This window comes from Saccopteryx bilineata, chromosome 6 (genome assembly GCF_036850765.1).
Source record: "Saccopteryx bilineata isolate mSacBil1 chromosome 6, mSacBil1_pri_phased_curated, whole genome shotgun sequence".
NCBI classification, from domain to species: Eukaryota; Metazoa; Chordata; class Mammalia; order Chiroptera; family Emballonuridae; genus Saccopteryx; species Saccopteryx bilineata.
The window spans coordinates 210,237,813-210,253,654 of NC_089495.1; the positions used below are offsets into that span (position 1 = coordinate 210,237,813).

Genomic DNA, 15,842 nt, shown 5'->3' on the forward strand with positions numbered 1-15,842 from the left:
AGAGCACCAGCTCCGGGAGGAAGGGCAGCAAACGCCCACAACCATGGGTCACTATCGAAAACGGCCCTCAGGGAGCCTGGTGCGATGGACGAAAGGGAGCCAGCAGGCCAAGGGTGGGAGGCTGTTGGTGCTGAGTTTAGCAACGACTCTTAAACTTCTCAGCTGTGGGCCAGGGCTCCTGGGGGAATCAACCTCTCCACCACCATCCTTCTGTCCCACTGAAAATTAGACAGAACGGAAGAGTGGCCATCTGGTCACAGGATGGATGGGACCAGGCGTGTGAAGCCCTGGGGCAGGATCACCAGGTGGGCATGCTGTTCAAGGCACACAAGTGAGGGTGTCTTGGCAGGGCGGCTCTGTGGCGTAGGGACTGTTTGGACTTTGTCCTAAGTGTGAGGAGAGGCCCCTGTAGAACTCCGTGTGCAATGACGTGGCCCAGTCCCTAGGCTGCTGTGTGGGGGACAGATGGACTTGGGTGGTGGTGTGAAGAGGAGGCACCTCCTGGAAAAAGCAGAGTGTGGCCAGCCACGCAGTCATTGCCCTAGCGTCCGGCGGGTGGGCGTGAGACCCCGCCCTGCAGCAGGTTTCTTAAGTGAGGGCTTTGGGGCCGCAGCTCAGGTTGGGCATGTGGTCCAAGCCCAGAACACCTCTGTGAAGAACCAGGCCCCTTCAGTGAGCACCTCCTGGGTGGCACTGAGTGGCCCAGTGCTGGCACCTGGTTCTAGGTCACAGGCTGGAGCCCACCGTGGAAGATCTTTTTGAAAAGTTGGTTACACCGCCCTGGCCGGTTGACTCAGCGGTAGAGCGTCGGCCTGGCGTGCGGGGGACCCGGGTTCGATTCCCGGCCAGGGCACATAGGAGAAGCGCCCATTTGCTTCTCCACCCCTCCCCCTCTCCTTCCTCTCTGTCTCTCTCTTCCCCTCCCGCAGCCAAGGCTCCATTGGAGCAAAGATGGCCCAGGCGCTGGGGATGGCTCCTTGGCCTCTGCCCCAGACGCTAGAGTGGCTCTGGTCGCGGCAGAGTGATGCCCCGGGTGGGCGTGCCGGGTGGATCCTGGTCGGGCGCATGCGGGGAGTCTGTCTGACTATCTCTCCCGGTTTCCAGCTTCAGAAAAATACAAAAAAAAAAAGTTGGTTACACTGTGAAGACTACCCCTGACTTTCATTTGATGGGCACAACACTGCGAGGTCAGGGTCAGGGGTGGGGAGGGGAGGGGACCAGCCATCCCCATGCATAGATGTGGCACACAGGCTCCCAGGCTCAACAACGTGTTCAGGGCCACCCTGCCCAGCCCCTCCAAAGCCCTATCTGTCCCCTGTGCCACCGCCAGGGGGGGTGCGGTGGGGGCGGATGGTTCCGGGAGCCGCGGGGAGGCCGGCACAGCCGCGGGACCCGGAGGTGTGCAGCCCGGCCTCCCGGCAGACGTTGGAGGGCGGGGACCGAGACGGGTGCCCCGCCCGCTGCCCGCAGCGGTGGCCGTCCGGGGGCGACACGTCCTGGGAGCGCCGGACGGAAGCGCCGCTGGGACTGACACGTGGACTTGGGCGGCGCTGCCCGCGTGGGCCGGCCGGCGGGAGCCAGGCTCCGGACTCGCTGCGCTGCACCGCGGCCGTCGGCGCCCGATGCCGCCGCCCCCGGACGAGGCCCGCGGGGACGCGGCGGAGGACATCCAGTGGTCCAGGTGGGGCCGCGCGGGCACAGGCGGGGTCGGGGAGGGGAGCGGCGCGTCCTCTGCCAAGACTTCGGCTCCGGTGCCTCCTCTGCTCCTCCTGGCGGGCAGCCGCCACCCCCGGGGGAGGAAGGAGCGCCCATGGGCCTCCAACCCGCCCCAGGCCAGCGACGGCCTCCTGGGGCCCTGGAGGTCATGCAGGCAAGGTGGCATTCTAGGAGGCCTGCCTGGGGTAGGGGGTGTAGTCCTGGTTGGGGAGGAGCCATTGCTCACTGGTGGGTGATCTCATATCCTGGAACTGATCCTGCCAGGTAGGGCCACCCCTTAGGATGGTGCTTGACAGAGCACAGAAGAGGGTTCAGTCACCCATGGGGCAGTCAGGCGCTGGTCAGGGGGTAGACCCGCGGGAGCCTGCGGCCGGCCGGGTGGCTGAGTCCTGCCACCACGTGCGGTCTGTGTGATGTGGGCGGGGACCCCCGGCAAGGGGGGAGGGGCGGGGAGAGTTGGCAGTGGGGGAGGAAGGGCCCAGGTGTGTTTCAACCACCGGATGCAGACAGGAACCAGATAGGAGCCCCCAGCGGAGCCTCCCGGGTCGCAGGGCCCAGCCTTGTTCTGGTTCTATGGGCTGAGGACAAACCAGCCGGACACCAGCCTCCAAATCAGGCCCTGCAATTCTAGGTAGGGCTTGTCCACCTCCAGCTTTGAGTTCGCAGGGAGCCTGCTATGGGTGTCCCCACCCCGTTGCCTGCAGGACAATGGACAGGGCTGCGGGGACAGCCCCCCAATGTTAGGGCTGAGATCAAGGCCAAGCTAATGGGGAAGATGGAGAGACTGACATTCATCAGAAGCTACCTGAAGCCAGGAGGCTCCCTGGGGACAGGGCATCGGGAGCAGGGAGGAGAGGGGCTGTCCGTGTGAGGCAAGTGAGACCACAGGCTCTCCCCAGGTTAGGTCAGAGACTGTGAGAGGGGTGCCTTGGACAAGGGGTGCCTTAGGCCGCACCCTGCTGGTTATCGAGGCGTGGCTTTGCTCTCTGCTGGGCAGGGGGTTGTGGCTGAGGGCTATGGAACTTTCTGTGAACTTCCCTCTTCCACGATGGTTTAAGATGGTTTAATAGCCGGGGCTGGCTTTGCCAGAACTGCTTCCCTCCTGGGTGTAAAAGCTGCAGCTGAGTCCCAGGACAGTCGCAGGCAGGGCAGGGGGGTCCTGCAGGCGGCCCTGGGGTCTGGGGTGCGGTTGTGCTCCACGGGGAAGAAGGTTGTTCACACTTGAGTAAATAGAAGTGCTCCTGTTTATTGCCACCGCCTCAGCGGCTCTGGCTCTGGGTGCCCTCTCCCTGGACGGCCACATTGTGCTCACGGTCACCCCGGCGGCAGGACGGCTATTCGCCAGCCTCAGCCCAGGTGCCGGGTGACCAGCAGCCTTGGGCCCGCCTGTCCTCTCCGGCTTGCTGCCCTTCTGGCCCGTGGCACCTACAGTTCCCTTTTCTGAATCAAGGGGCCATGTGACTGTTTGCTCAGCCACGAAGCTGCGCGTACAAGGGCCGTGGCAGGAAGCACGGGGCGCTAGAGCTTCACGGGAGACATGAGTGAGCTGGGGCACAGGCTCTGGGCTCAGGGCTGGTCACAGTGGGCGAGACGAGGCTGCCAGGCCGGCCTCTCCTGACCAGCCCTGCTATAGGAGTGAGCACGCTAGGTCTGGCGTCCTAAGCAGCCAGTTGCGTCTGGGTCACCGCCTCCAGCCAGACTTCCTTGTTCTCTGTCCCCAGCAGCTGTGAAGGACATCCCTTTGCCCACCTGGCCAACACTGCCTGTCAGCTTAGAGACGGGGGTGGGGTGTAGGGGGGTGAGGGGGGTGAGGGGCATCTCCAGGGCCTGGGGAAAGCAGACAGCACCTCACCCCATGCACCTCCGGGGAGGAGGGGGGCAGGCGCCTATGCCAGAGCCTCAGGCTCAGAGCCCCTGGTTGCCTGGAAGCTGATGGGTCATGGGGAAGAGCAGGAAGCATCAACTCATAATAGTTGCTTCTCATATGTGCCTTGACCGGGTGAGCCCTGGGTTTCGAACCGGCAACCTCAGCATTCCAAGTGGATGCTCTATCCACTGCGCCACCACAGGTCAGGCAAGAGAGCCTCCTTTTAGAGCCACCTGTTTGTGGGGGGCGATGGCCTAGCTCCCACGCTCTCCGCTCTCCGCTCTCCTTGTCTCCCCGGGCAGTGGAAACCGAAGCCGTGCACACATGTGCTCGCAGAGACTCCCTGCAGGGACGCAGAAAACCGTGGTCATGAGTGGTCCCCCAAGATGGGCCCGATCACGGGGTCCTCCGCCTGCCAGCTCCATCGAGTGGGCTGGGGCTGCCCGGCTGGCTGGACTTTGAAGGCGGTTAGGACAGCCCAGCTCTGCATGACCCTGCTAAGCCCAGTGGGAGTGTTTGCTCAGAGGGAGCAGTGTCCCGGACAGGCCTGCAGCAGGAGGGCCGAAGGGTCTCATCCCCGTGGTCTATCTGGAACCCCAGAGGAGCCCGCAGCCCCTGAGCCGCCTGGGTCCCATGTCAGGGATGCAGACGGGCACCGAGCCGGCAGTGCCGGGGGGCTCGGAGGCCTTGCAGATGCCTGGGCCCCACGGTGTCACCTCACAGCCTTTGTTCTGTGAAGACCAGAGGGAGAGTCAGCACGGGTTCCCCCCAACACTTTGGCCTCTCAGGCAGGGAGGGCCCTGTTACCTGTCCCATCTGTCACTGTGAGGCCGTGCCCCTTGTCATGGCTTTTGAATAGCATTTTCAGAACCAGGAAGTAGAGTGGGGGCATGACAACCAAGGTCCCTTCCCAGAAGATGCTGAGGGTCACGGGACCATTCCCAAACACAGTGCCCGTCCTGGCCTCCTGGTAGGAAATTCCAATACGAGGAGCAGGTGGCGGCCGAGGGTGCCCTGAGACACCCCCCCGTGGGGCCCTGCTGAGCTCCCAGAGACCCAGCTGGACATCCAAGGCCCAGGGTGACCTCTTCGTTGTACACATGGGGAAACTGAGGCCGAGGCGGCACCCACATCCCTCCTCCTGGACCGTTGTTCCGTGCATGCGACTGACCACACAGTCCAGCAAGGGCTGGGCCGGCCGCCACTGTGTTGCCCGGCTCCAGATGGGGCCTGGTCTGCACACACGGATCCGTCTGGCATTGTAGGCCGGCAGTTTGGAATTTAGACTCATTGACCCCCCCCTCCCTCCCCAAACCCCGGTGAGGTGGTCTTGAACCTGGAACCAGCTGTCTCTGCTGGCGGGCACCGCAGCCTCTTTGGAGGCAGCAGAGGGCAGGGCGTGCGCTCATGCAGACCTGGGGCGGGTGCATCTTTCTGTCTCGCTCTCTCCACTGCGGAAAAGTACAGCCGGCCGCTGGACGTGCAGCGGAGGAGACGGATGTGGTCGCCATGGCTCCCTCCGGGCCACCGACAGTAGCTCCTTGTTGGGGCACCGGGAGCTCGTGGGTGCGACACCCTGCTGTTGACTGGTCCGTGAAAGAGGCGGTCACCACGGGCTCTTCTTCACAGGGGAAACTGAGGCTCGAGGAGGTCAGGCGGCAGCAGCTTGTCCTGTGTGCCCTGAGCCTCCGCCACAGCCTGGTGTGGCTCCAGCCCTCCCGGAGTGGTCTTGGCTCCAGCCTGGACTGTTCTCCCCAGCTGTGCTCTCCACTCAAGCCTGAGAGGGCCAGCAGGCGGGAACCTGCCCGGGGTCCACCACGGATCGGGTCCCCCTTTGTTTGCTGCTTGGGCCCCCTCTGGTCTCTGGAAGATGCCCCCACCCACCCCAACGGCCTCTTGCCGGGTCCAGGCGGAGGTCTGAGCAGGATTGGGGTGGAAAGACATGCCGGCCAGCAGGGAGGCCCCCCTCCCTGGCCCCCCACCACCCCCCTGCGCAGAGTGGACTTCGTCTTGGCACAGTTGTCACGTTGCAGAATGACAGTAAGGGTGGCCGCGTTCTCCCCCAGCCGGTCCCCCGGTCACATCGGAGGTCAGTGCCCTACGTTTGTCATGGGCAGCAAGTGCCGTTGACCCAGTTGCAAGCCGAAGTCCACTCTGCCTCTGGGTCTCTGCGTTTCTTCCTGATGTCCCAGCACTGCCCCTGCCCCCCGGGGCTGCCGCAGGCTCTGGGTCCTCACCGCAGGCCTCCTGGGCGCCTCCTGCCGGTGGCACTTTCCGACTGTCCTTGGTTTTGATGACGGACAGTCGAGGATCACCAGCCAGCAGTTTTATGGACGCTCCCTCTGTGGACATTGGTCTGGCGACTTTTCCGGCAGCCACAGCACCGTGTCCCTTTGTTGGCCGCCTCGCTGGGCAGACCCAGCTTTTCCGGGGGACCCTGCTGGACCCCTGTCCCTCCCCGAGCACAGGATGCTTCTTCTCTGCCTTAGCTGGGTCTTCTTGCCCAGCCTGCCGCCCCTTGGTGGGTTTACCAGCTGTCAGCTCTTGCCTGGTGGCCTTCCTGGACTCCCCTTGGTCCATGGCTGCGGGTACTGAACAGCAGTCCCTGACCACAGTTTATTTAAACCACCCCACAGCTGCCCCTGCAGGCTGCCTGTAACTGCTGTTGGGAGCGACAGTCGTTCAGGAGCGTGTGTGCTCCTGGGAGTCAACAGGGGGCATGTAGGTGTTTGGCAGGCCGCCCGGTGCCCCTGTCAGACTCTGCCCGCCCCCCTCGTCTGGGCCTGACCGGCTCCCCCTCCCTCTCCCCCACAGGCCCGAGTGCCAGGCGTGGACGGGGACCTTGCTGCTGGGCACGTGCCTGCTGTACTGCGCCCGCGTCAGCATGCCCGTCTGCACCGTCTCCATGAGCCAGGACTTCGGCTGGAACAAGAAAGAAGCTGGAATTGTCCTCAGCAGCTTCTTCTGGGGCTACTGCCTGACCCAGATTGTCGGCGGCCACCTGGGGGATCGGTAACCGCCTCCCCGGCTCCCCACGCTGGGCTAGAGCGCTCTTGGGGGAGGACCTCCTGGGAAACTGCTGTGGGGAGAGTCCCCCGCAGAGGAAGCCCGAGCTGGGAGACCCGGGGTCCAGCCGCAGAGGAGGCCCGAGCTGGGAGACCCGGGGTCCAGCCGCAGAGGAGGCCCGAGCTGGGAGACCCGGGGTCCAGCCGCAGAGGAGGCCCGAGCTGGGAGACCCGGGGTCCAGGAGGGCTGGGGGGGTGCACAGCTCCCCTTCGGGCGCTTGGCGTCCTAATGAGGGCTCTGGGGGCGGTGGGGACGGACGGGCAGACTGAACCTGTGCTCTCACCCTTGGCCTCCTCAGCAGAGAGGGAGTGACCCCAGAGGGCTGCTCTGAGGAGGGACGGCTCTGGCCCCCCACCCAGATGTCTCCACCGCAGGATTTCTGGTTCAGCAGCTCAGCCCTGGCTGCAAGGGTCCCCCCTCATCGCCCTTCTCTCCCCCTGCCCCCCAGGATTGGAGGTGAGAAGGTCATCCTGCTGTCAGCCTCCGCCTGGGGCCTCATCACCGCTGCCACCCCCCTGCTCGCCCACCTGGGCAGCGCCCACCTGGTCTTCATGACCTTCTCCCGCATTCTCACGGGCTTGCTCCAGGGTAAGCACACCTCAGGGGGCTTCCCTCACTCTGCTGGCATGTGACCCTCTGTCACGGAGAGTATGTGCATATCTGTGTGTGCACGTCTGTGTGTGTGTGTGTGTGTGTGTGTGTGCGAGTTCATGTAGGTGGGTGCACCGTGCACACACACGTGCTCTGTATATGCATGTATGTGTGTTCATGCAGGTGGGTGCACCATGTATGCACATGTGTGTGTGTGGCAGGTAGGCAGCTTGGCCTGATGATGCCTTGGCACCTGAGCAATTTCCATTTCTAGAAACATTTCAGCCTGGCACGTTCTGATGTCAGGTGTCCCCCATGCCAAAAAGGCCACTCCAGGAACTCAAGTGGCAGCCAGGTTGCTGCGTGATAGCTGTTGGGGCCACAAGGCCGATGGCATGGTGGGGACACAAGGGCTCTTATACACCGTGTGTGTGTGTGTGTGAGAGAGAGAGAGAGAGAGAGAGAGACAGCGTGTCCCGGCTGTATGTGCACCGTGTGTGTGTGTGTGTGTGTGTGTGTGTGTGAGAGAGAGAGAGAGAGAGAGAGAGAGAGACAGCGTGTGCTGCTGTGGATCGGCATTCCGTGTATGCACGTGGGTGTGTCACATGTGTGTGCCGGGCTCTGGAGCTGGCTTGTGTATTTCTGGGAGCCGGGTTGACAGTGGTCATAGTGGCAGCTTGGACCCAGAAGCCTTTCCTGCCGGCGTCTCTCACCCCAGCTGAGCGTCTCCTGAGCCCAGTGCCGCTGCTGGTGCCTAGGGGTGACCTGAGCGTGAAGGACCCCCCAAGCTTGAATAATCACCCGTGGGGAGCCCCCTGGCCTGGCCCCCACCCTCGGCTGGCCACCCTCGCTGGACCCGCTGACCCGGGACCCCACGCCGCGCAATCCTCTGCATCCTCCGCTTGTTGCAGGGGTTTACTTCCCCGCGCTGACCAGCCTGCTGTCACGGAGGGTCCGGGAGAGCGAGCGAGCCTTCACCTACAGCACCGTGGGGGCCGGCTCCCAGTTTGGGTAAGTCCCAGCCTCAGGGGGTCCTGGGGAGTCAAAGTGCGTGGCCCCTGGCAGAGCCCCTGCAGGTGGGAGGACAGGCGGCGTGGGCGCACCTGAGGCTCAGAGTGACGAGGTTCTGGCTGGTGCTGTCCACTCCTCATCACTGTGCAAGGGGGCCGGCGGCAGGGAGCGTGGGCTTTGGGTCCCAGCACGTGGGCTAGGGCGGCGGCTGCTTCAGCAAGCTCCCGCCGATCTGTGCCCGTGGAGCCGGGTTGGGGGGTGGGGTTCCAACAGGGGAGGCGGCCTGCACTTGGCCTGGAGGACACGTGTCACATGTTGGCTGTGAAGACCCTACGCTATCCCCTTCCTCCCCTGGCGACCTCGGGTGCTCCATTGGAACGACGTCTCGCTGTCCTAAGGGGGGCTTCACGACCCCTGGGCTCAGGGCCCTCACCTCACTCCAAAGTCTAGGCAACAATTTGGGAGGGGGTGAGGGGGTGCCCGTGGGTGGGCTGGAGCAGCCCAAATAAGAACCCAGGGTACCCAGTGCTATGTGACTTTCAGAGAAGTAGTTTGGGACACCAGGAAACATTACTTACTTATCCAAAACCCCACTTCGTCTGGGTGTCCTGGGCCCGTGGCGGAAGGCAGGGACAGGGAGACTCAGAGAGGAAGTGCCCACACAGGCCCCGTGGCCTCAATCCGGGACCCAGCTTTTTTCCTCCTTTAACATCTCCTGGCCAGACCTCGGGGCACAGATGGGGGCAGTGACGTGCAGGCAGGCAAGTGCCCAGGGGTCTTTGGGACTTTGGTTTAGAAAGACCCACACCCCGAGTGCAGGCCCACTGAAAGGGAAAGGAGCCAGAGAGTCGAGCAACACCGGGCCTCTGTGCCACACCTCGGCCACGTGGCCGTGCCCCACACACCGTGGCCACCTGGCCTCGGAGTCTCTCCCGAACGCTGCAGTCTGTAACCAGCTGGGCACTCAGCTCGCCTGGGGTGGGATGGTGCCGGCTCCTCTTCACCCGAGTGACGCTGAGGGTCACGTCCGTCTTACCCGAGTGACGCTGAGGGTCTCGGCCGCCTCGCCCGAGTGACGCTGAGGGTCTTTCTTGGCCGCCTCGCCCGAGTGACGCTGAGGATCTTTCTTGGCCGCCTCGCCCGAGTGACGCTGAGGGTCTCGGCCGCCTCGCCCGAGTGACGCTGAGGGTCTCGGCCGCCTCGCCCGAGTGACGCTGAGGGTCACGGCCGCCTCGCCCGAGTGACGCTGAGGGTCACGTCCGTCTCGCCCGAGTGACGCTGAGGGTCACGCCACCGCGATCCCCTGTCCTTCCAGGACGCTGCTGACGGGGGCGGTGGGCTCCCTGCTCCTGGACTGGTGCGGCTGGCAGAGCGTCTTCTACCTCTCCGGCGGCCTCACCCTGCTGTGGGTGTGCTACGTGTCCAGGTCCCTGCTGAGTGAACAAGGTAACAGCGGCACAGGCGGCCACCCAGGGAGGGGGAGGGCCTGGTGCCCGGGCCCCTCCAGCCACCACCGGTCATGGAAGTCACAGAGCAGCCCCAGCTCAGGGGACCAGGGGCCGCGGCCGGGCCCAAGATTGGGGTCTCGGAAGACATGCCCACACGCCCGTGCTGGGCTCTGGGCACGTCCAGTGCCGAGGGGTCCGCTGGAGCCCAGGCAAGGCGGGGGGATTGAGTGTCAGGTGGTGGACAGGGGGGCTGGGGGGGGATCAAGAAAGTTTGTTCAAATACAACACAAATGTGGGCCCTCAAAGGCACTGAGCGCAGCAAGGAGGGTGAGGGTGGGCCGGTCTGAGGGAGCTGCCCCATCACACCGGGCCCTCGGGGCGGCCGCTGTCCCCTGCCTCTGAGTAGCTTCCACAAGAGCCCACCTTGCCCCCTGCAGATCTCCTCCTGGCCTTGGGCGTTTTGGCACAAGGCCTGCCGATGGCCAAGCACAACAGGGTCCCCTGGAGACAGCTCTTTCGGAAGCCTTCAGTCTGGTGAGCCGGCCTCCTGGGCAGGGGCAGGGGTGGGGTGGGGACCCTGAGTGTCCCGCCCGGGGGCTGCCCGGTGACGGGGCCAGGGTCCCCGGGGGCTGCCCGGTGACGGGGCCAGGGTCCCCGGGGGCTGCCCGGTGACGGGGCCAGGGTCCCCAGGGCCTCTGGCACCCCTGGGGGCTGGGGCGGAGGGCCTGACCGGCTCCCTCCCCGCAGGGCGGCCATCCTCTCCCAGCTCTCCGCGGCCTGCTCCTTCTTCATCCTGCTGTCCTGGCTGCCCACCTTCTTCAAGGAGACCTTCCCCAGCTCCAAGGTGGGTGGCTGGCCCCGGCTCCGTGGTGGTCCTGACACCCCACCCCACGGGCGGGGGGGGGGGTCTGAGACGACACCCCACCCCCGGGGCCGCCCTGGCCTGCGCCTGTCGGGAAGGTGTAACATCTCAATCCCCCCACCCCCACCCCGCCCCGTGCTGGTGCCCTCACACCCAGGACGGTGACCTGGGGCAGAGCCCTGGCCTGGGCCTGGCTGGCTGTCTGGATGGTCATTCCTGATGAGAGGCCAGGCAGGGGCCTGATGTGAACAAGAACTTCACCTGCCGGTCAGCTCCACTCGCTGCACCCGGGCCAGTGGCTGCCCTCCCTCCCAGTTCTGGAGGCCAGAGCCCTGAGCCTTCCGCTCCCAGACCAGGGATGCATCCCCTGCCCCCACCTCGCTCTGCCCCGGCCTGGGGTGGGGGCCATGATGGAGACTCTGCCGTGTGGGGAGCTGGTGCTGGGGGCCGACCCTGTGGGGGTGGGTCAGGGTCAGGGTCAGGGTGAGGGAGGCCTGACCTGACCCTGGGGGTGGGGGTGGGGGTGGGGGGGTGGCAGCTGGTGCCCGAGGGCCCCCCCCTCTAGACTCCCCCTCTCCCTGCAGGGCTGGGTCAGGGTTGGGGTTAGGGAGGCCCAACCTGACCCTGGGGGTGGGGTGGGGGTGAGGGCGGCAGCTGGTGCCCAAGGGGCCGCCTCTCAAGACCCCCCCCTCTCCCTGCAGGACTGGGTTAGGGTTAGGGAGGCCCGACCTGACCCTGGGGGTGGGGTGGGGGCCGCCTCTCAAGACCCCCCTCTCCCTGCAGGGCTGGGTCAGGGTTGGGGTTAGGGAGGCCCAACCTGGGGGTTAGGGTCAGGGTTAGGGTTAGGGTTAGGGTCAGGGTGAGGGTGAAGGTGAGGGAGGCCTGACCTGTCCCTGGGGGTGGGGTGGGGGTGGGGGCAGCAGCTGGTGCCCGAGGGGCCCCCTCTCTAGACCCCCCTCTCCCTGCAGGGCTGGGTCTTCAACGTGGTGCCCTGGCTGGTGGCGATCCCGGCCAGTCTGTTCAGCGGGTTTCTCTCTGACCATCTCATCAGTCAGGGTGAGCCCTGGGGCCGGGGACGCCCTGGGAGCCATGCCCGGCCTCACCTCATCCTGGGAGGCGGGGAGGCACCCCTCCTGGCGGGAGGGAAGCTACAGCAATGGGAAGAGGCCATGCCCCCCACCCCACTGAGGACCCCGCTGGGAGAGGGGGACCCCCGGCCCATCAGAGCTAGTGGGGGACTGTTTGCTGGCCTGACTCAGTTTCCCCACTAAGGGTGGGCTTGGGGTGCAGTGAGAGCATCCGACTTCTCCTGTGACTGTGAAGTCACCCCCCCCCCCACACACACACACACACGGGCTGGATGCAGTCTCCAGCTCTCGTCAGAGGTGGAAAGAGCCCCCGGCAGGGTCGGAGGCGCAGTCAGGTGTGAGCCCTGGACCCGAGCACACGGGTAGCCGTCTGAATGGCCTTCCTTCCTCTGTGCGTCTTCCCGGCCTTGGCCTCGGGCCTGTGAGTGCGGACATACCCCAGAGCACAGACACGCACGCGTGCACACGCCTCTCCCACGACACGGGACTCCTGGCTTGAGTCTGCTCCCTCCCCCCTTAGCCCTGCTGGGGGTTCCCCACTGCGGGTGCTGCCAAAGTGGGGGGTCAGTGCACACAGGCCGGTAAACACGCGTCCTGGTCTCCCCTCTGCCCAGGTTACAGGACCATCACCGTGCGGAAATTCATGCAGGTAGGGAGGTGGTGGGCGGCTCTCTCTGGGCGTCCTGTCTGTTCCTGGGCCTGAGGGTGGTGTCCCCAAATCACCCGACCCAGAAGGCAGCCTGTGGAGCAGGTAGTCAGTCGTGGTGGGGGGTGGGGGGCCTGGTGCAGCCGCCCATGTCTGAGCCGTGTGCACAGCCGCCCCTCTGAGCCCCTCTGAGCCCCAGCGTCTGTTTCCGGGCCTGGGTCTGCTCTCACCTCATGGCGTCTGTCCGTCTTAGGCTCAACCAGCAGGGGAGGCTTCTCACGGAGTCTGTCCCACACGCTCCCCTCCGCCCCCCCTCCGGCAGGCCCCAGCCCGGAGGGGTTTACCCCCCGACCCCTGTTGGCTGGCACAGCCCCTGCCTGATGCCAGTGTCTGCCCCGTAGGTGATGGGCCTGGGCCTGTCCAGCGTTTTCGCCCTGTGTTTGGGCCGCACCTCGAGCTTTTGCAGGTCTCTGTTCTTCGCATCGGCCTCCATCGGCCTGCAGACCTTCAACCACAGGTGAGGGCCGCGCGCCCCCGCCCACCCGAGTCGCGCCCCATCGGCCTTCGGGCACTCACTCTGGCACCGCAAGTCCTGGGCACTCAGGAGCAGCCCCCCGGCTCGGGGCACGTGGAGGGCGGGTAGGTGGCAGGCTCCCGTGCCCGGGCCACCGAGGCAAAGTGATGTCTGGGTCTCCGCTGGCCTGGACCTGGGCCATCTGGAGAAACAAAGACTGCCGGGCGGGGGGCCGGGAGGGGAGGTGCCAGTATCCAGACGGCATCTTCTGTCGACCGCGAGGAACCGCCCGGTTCCCGTCCGTCCCCGGGTTTCTTTCTGCTCCTCCCGGTGCCCAGCGTCAAACCCGTTAAATCAGAGAGACCTTACAGGGAGGAGAGACCTTCGGAATTGGCTGTTGAAGGTGGCTTTTCAAACTCGTGGACAGCAAAGGAGTGTGGTCCGAGCACACTGCCTTCCTGTCTGTTTCATCCTGTGTCCTGTCGTCACCGAGATGGGAGAGGGAAGAGGGGGCCCCAGGTGGCCCGAGTGTGGTCGAGCACCTCAGCATGACCTAGCACGCACCCCGCTGGGCAGGGTCCAGAGCACCCCCTGGGTGGTCTCCGGGCTCCAGGTGCTCGGAGGACCAACGATGGTCTCACGGGTCGTCTGCCCCGCCCGTGGTCACTGGACCGCATCCTTCTCTTTCCCGCAGCGGCATTTCTGTTAACATCCAGGACCTGGCCCCGTCCTGCGCTGGCGTTCTCTTCGGTGAGGACCTCGGCCCCCACGTGATTAGAAAGTGGTTGCCCCCCCCCGCCCCCAGACGTTGCTCCCCCCGCCTTGCTCGCCCCGCCCCCCCATTCCCGGGTGGGTGGCCGTGGGAAGGTCACAATGGGACTCTTCTGACTGGTTCTTCTCTCCTCTCTGTTCGTTCACAGGTGTGGCCAACACAGCGGGGGCCTTGGCAGGTGAGAGGCGGGCTGGGGTCCCCTTCTTGATGTGGCGAGGTGCCTCCTGGCCGCCCTGTACCTGTTTCCGCCCTCGGCCGCTGCAGGGTGGGGTGTGGCGCCCTTCAAGGGGGTCCAGCAGTGTCAGATCAGTGTGTGTGGTGAGGGCACACAGAGCTCAGGGCTGGTCCAGGGAGAGAACAGAGGGGCCTCTGTAGTGTCAGCCCCACCCGCACCCCCACCCACAATGTGAGTCAGAGCCACACAGTCTGGGCTCCCCACGGGTCAAGTGCCCGGAAACCGTTGACAGGCTCATACCCCCGCCCGGCTCCTCCTGCTGCCCCTGTCCTCCGTGGAGGACGCGGAGGGCCACATCAGCTGGGCCGTTTCCCGGATGGACGGTGTGGTCTCTGCCCCTCTGGGACAGAGGCTAGCCCTCGGCCAACCCAACCCAGTCCGGCTTCTCGGTGTCAGGCCCCCACCAGCCCCTCCTCCAAGCAGGCACGTCCCTGCCCCCCAGCCCAGCTCCCCTCCCCCGAACTGCTTTTCCAGTCCGGTCTCTCTCATCTCTGGGTGCAGGTGTTGTGGGCGTGGGCCTGGGGGGTTACCTGATCGAGACCACGGGCTCCTGGACGTCCGTGTTCAACCTGGTGGCTGCCGTCAGCAGTCTGGGACTGTGCACCTTCCTGATGTTCGGAAAGGCCCAGAGGGTGGACCTGAGCCCCGCCCGTGAGGACCTCTAACTGCCAAGACCCCGCAGTCCCCCGAGGACCTGGCACCCTCAGCCTCGGGGCGATCGGCTCAGTTTAAGAAGAGCCTCTTGCTCTCGCCCCAGATGCCGGACAGAGGAGGGTGGGCCTCAGCCGCCGGGGGGGGGGGGCTGACGCTGGCACGTCGCCCTGGCTGGGCCTCCGTCCGTCCCCTCTCTGCCCGGGACACGTGCCTTACTCTCGGCCTTGGTGGGACGGGTCCTGGCGAGTGGAGTCGGTGTTTGCAGCAGCTGTGACTTTCTTACAGAGACAGGCTCCACGCGGGTCAGGCGTGTCCCTGCCGGTGGCCAGCCCAGGAGCGGTGCCTGTCAGGGGGGGCCCAGATCATTCCCTGGTGGGGCCATCCTGTGTGCTGTGGGCGTTCGGCGGTAACCCCGACCCCCCAACACTGTCCCCTGATATCATCAGGTGTCCCCCGGGGAAGCTCCCCCGCCCTGGTTGAGGGCCACAGCTCTGGAGGGAGCGGCTGGATGGGTGAGCAGTGGGCTCCAGCCCGCTGGCCGCCTTTGGGGACCCCGCTTCTGGCGTCCCCCTCCTGTGGATTCCAGACACTAGCTGTGTAGTCCTGCTTCCCTCGCTCCTGCTGGCCACTGCGAGGGGGGCCCGGGCAGCCCTCCCTGGACATGACATTCCCCAGAACCACCTTCCCCACCGTCCCCTGTTCATGACAGAGGAGCTGCTGTCTTGTGAGTTAATAATAGGCGTGGCCAGATATACATGGAGGAAAAAGGAACACCAAATTGTGGAAAATCATACCAAAGCCTTATTTAAATGATGACTATTAAACTATTTAAAAGAAGACTGTTCCTTTACTAGCACAATTTAAAAAAAAAAAAAAAGAATAAATACCTGTTAAAAAGATTCATTGAATTCACTGACGAGGAAACCAGCAGAATGAAACAAACAGGTCAGAGGAGAACCCTGGGCACAGACACGGTGATGGGGGGGACACGGAACCAGAAAGGGTGCTGCCCCCCCCTCGGGCAGGCGCCTGCTCGCTCTGCCAGGGCTAGGAATGTCGGCATGGCTGTCAGCTCCCGGCAGAGCCCAGCAGCCTCACCGTCGGTCACATAGCCCAGGCCCACTGTGTGGGGACATCTTGTGGCTTCCTTTTAAGCACCAAGGTCCCCCTGCGGTCTCCCCACTCTGGGTCAGAAAGAGTCCGAAGGAAGGATTCTTGGTCGCAAGGTGAGTCGGGCCTTGGTAGGGAGGCCTGTTTGCAGAGGGTGCAGGAAGAGCCCGAGTTCCCCACGAAGGCCTTTGGTTGGCTGGGCTGGGGGGTTTCGTGGGCAGCCTCAGGTGGACTGACTCCTGTGTCCTGCTGTCCTGGGCTG

General features: G+C 64.9%; 1 protein-coding gene across 1 annotated transcript; it reads left to right on the forward strand.

Moving 5' to 3' along the window:
• The first annotated feature begins 1,417 nt into the window (after positions 1 to 1,417).
• Positions 1,418 to 15,354, forward strand: SLC17A9 (solute carrier family 17 member 9). The gene is made up of 13 exons (XM_066236794.1): positions 1,418 to 1,681; positions 6,398 to 6,595; positions 7,098 to 7,237; positions 8,152 to 8,251; positions 9,567 to 9,697; positions 10,137 to 10,233; positions 10,447 to 10,543; positions 11,530 to 11,617; positions 12,264 to 12,298; positions 12,697 to 12,812; positions 13,504 to 13,559; positions 13,730 to 13,759; positions 14,318 to 15,354. Exons 1-13 carry the CDS (start codon positions 1,623 to 1,625, stop codon positions 14,479 to 14,481), a joined length of 1,311 nt encoding a protein of 436 aa, XP_066092891.1. The 5' UTR covers positions 1,418 to 1,622; the 3' UTR covers positions 14,482 to 15,354.
• Positions 15,355 to 15,842: the final 488 nt, after the last annotated feature.

Excerpts from the sequence above, each read along its gene's own strand:
- SLC17A9 (XM_066236794.1), top strand. The coding sequence starts at position 1,623 with ATGCCGCCGCCCCCGGACGAGGCCCGCGGGGACGCGGCGGAGGACATC. Across the intron at positions 7,238-8,151 it reads TCTCACGGGCTTGCTCCAGG|GGGTTTACTTCCCCGCGCTG; the intron begins GTAAGCACACCT and ends CGCTTGTTGCAG. Across the intron at positions 11,618-12,263 it reads TGACCATCTCATCAGTCAGG|GTTACAGGACCATCACCGTG; the intron begins GTGAGCCCTGGG and ends CCCTCTGCCCAG.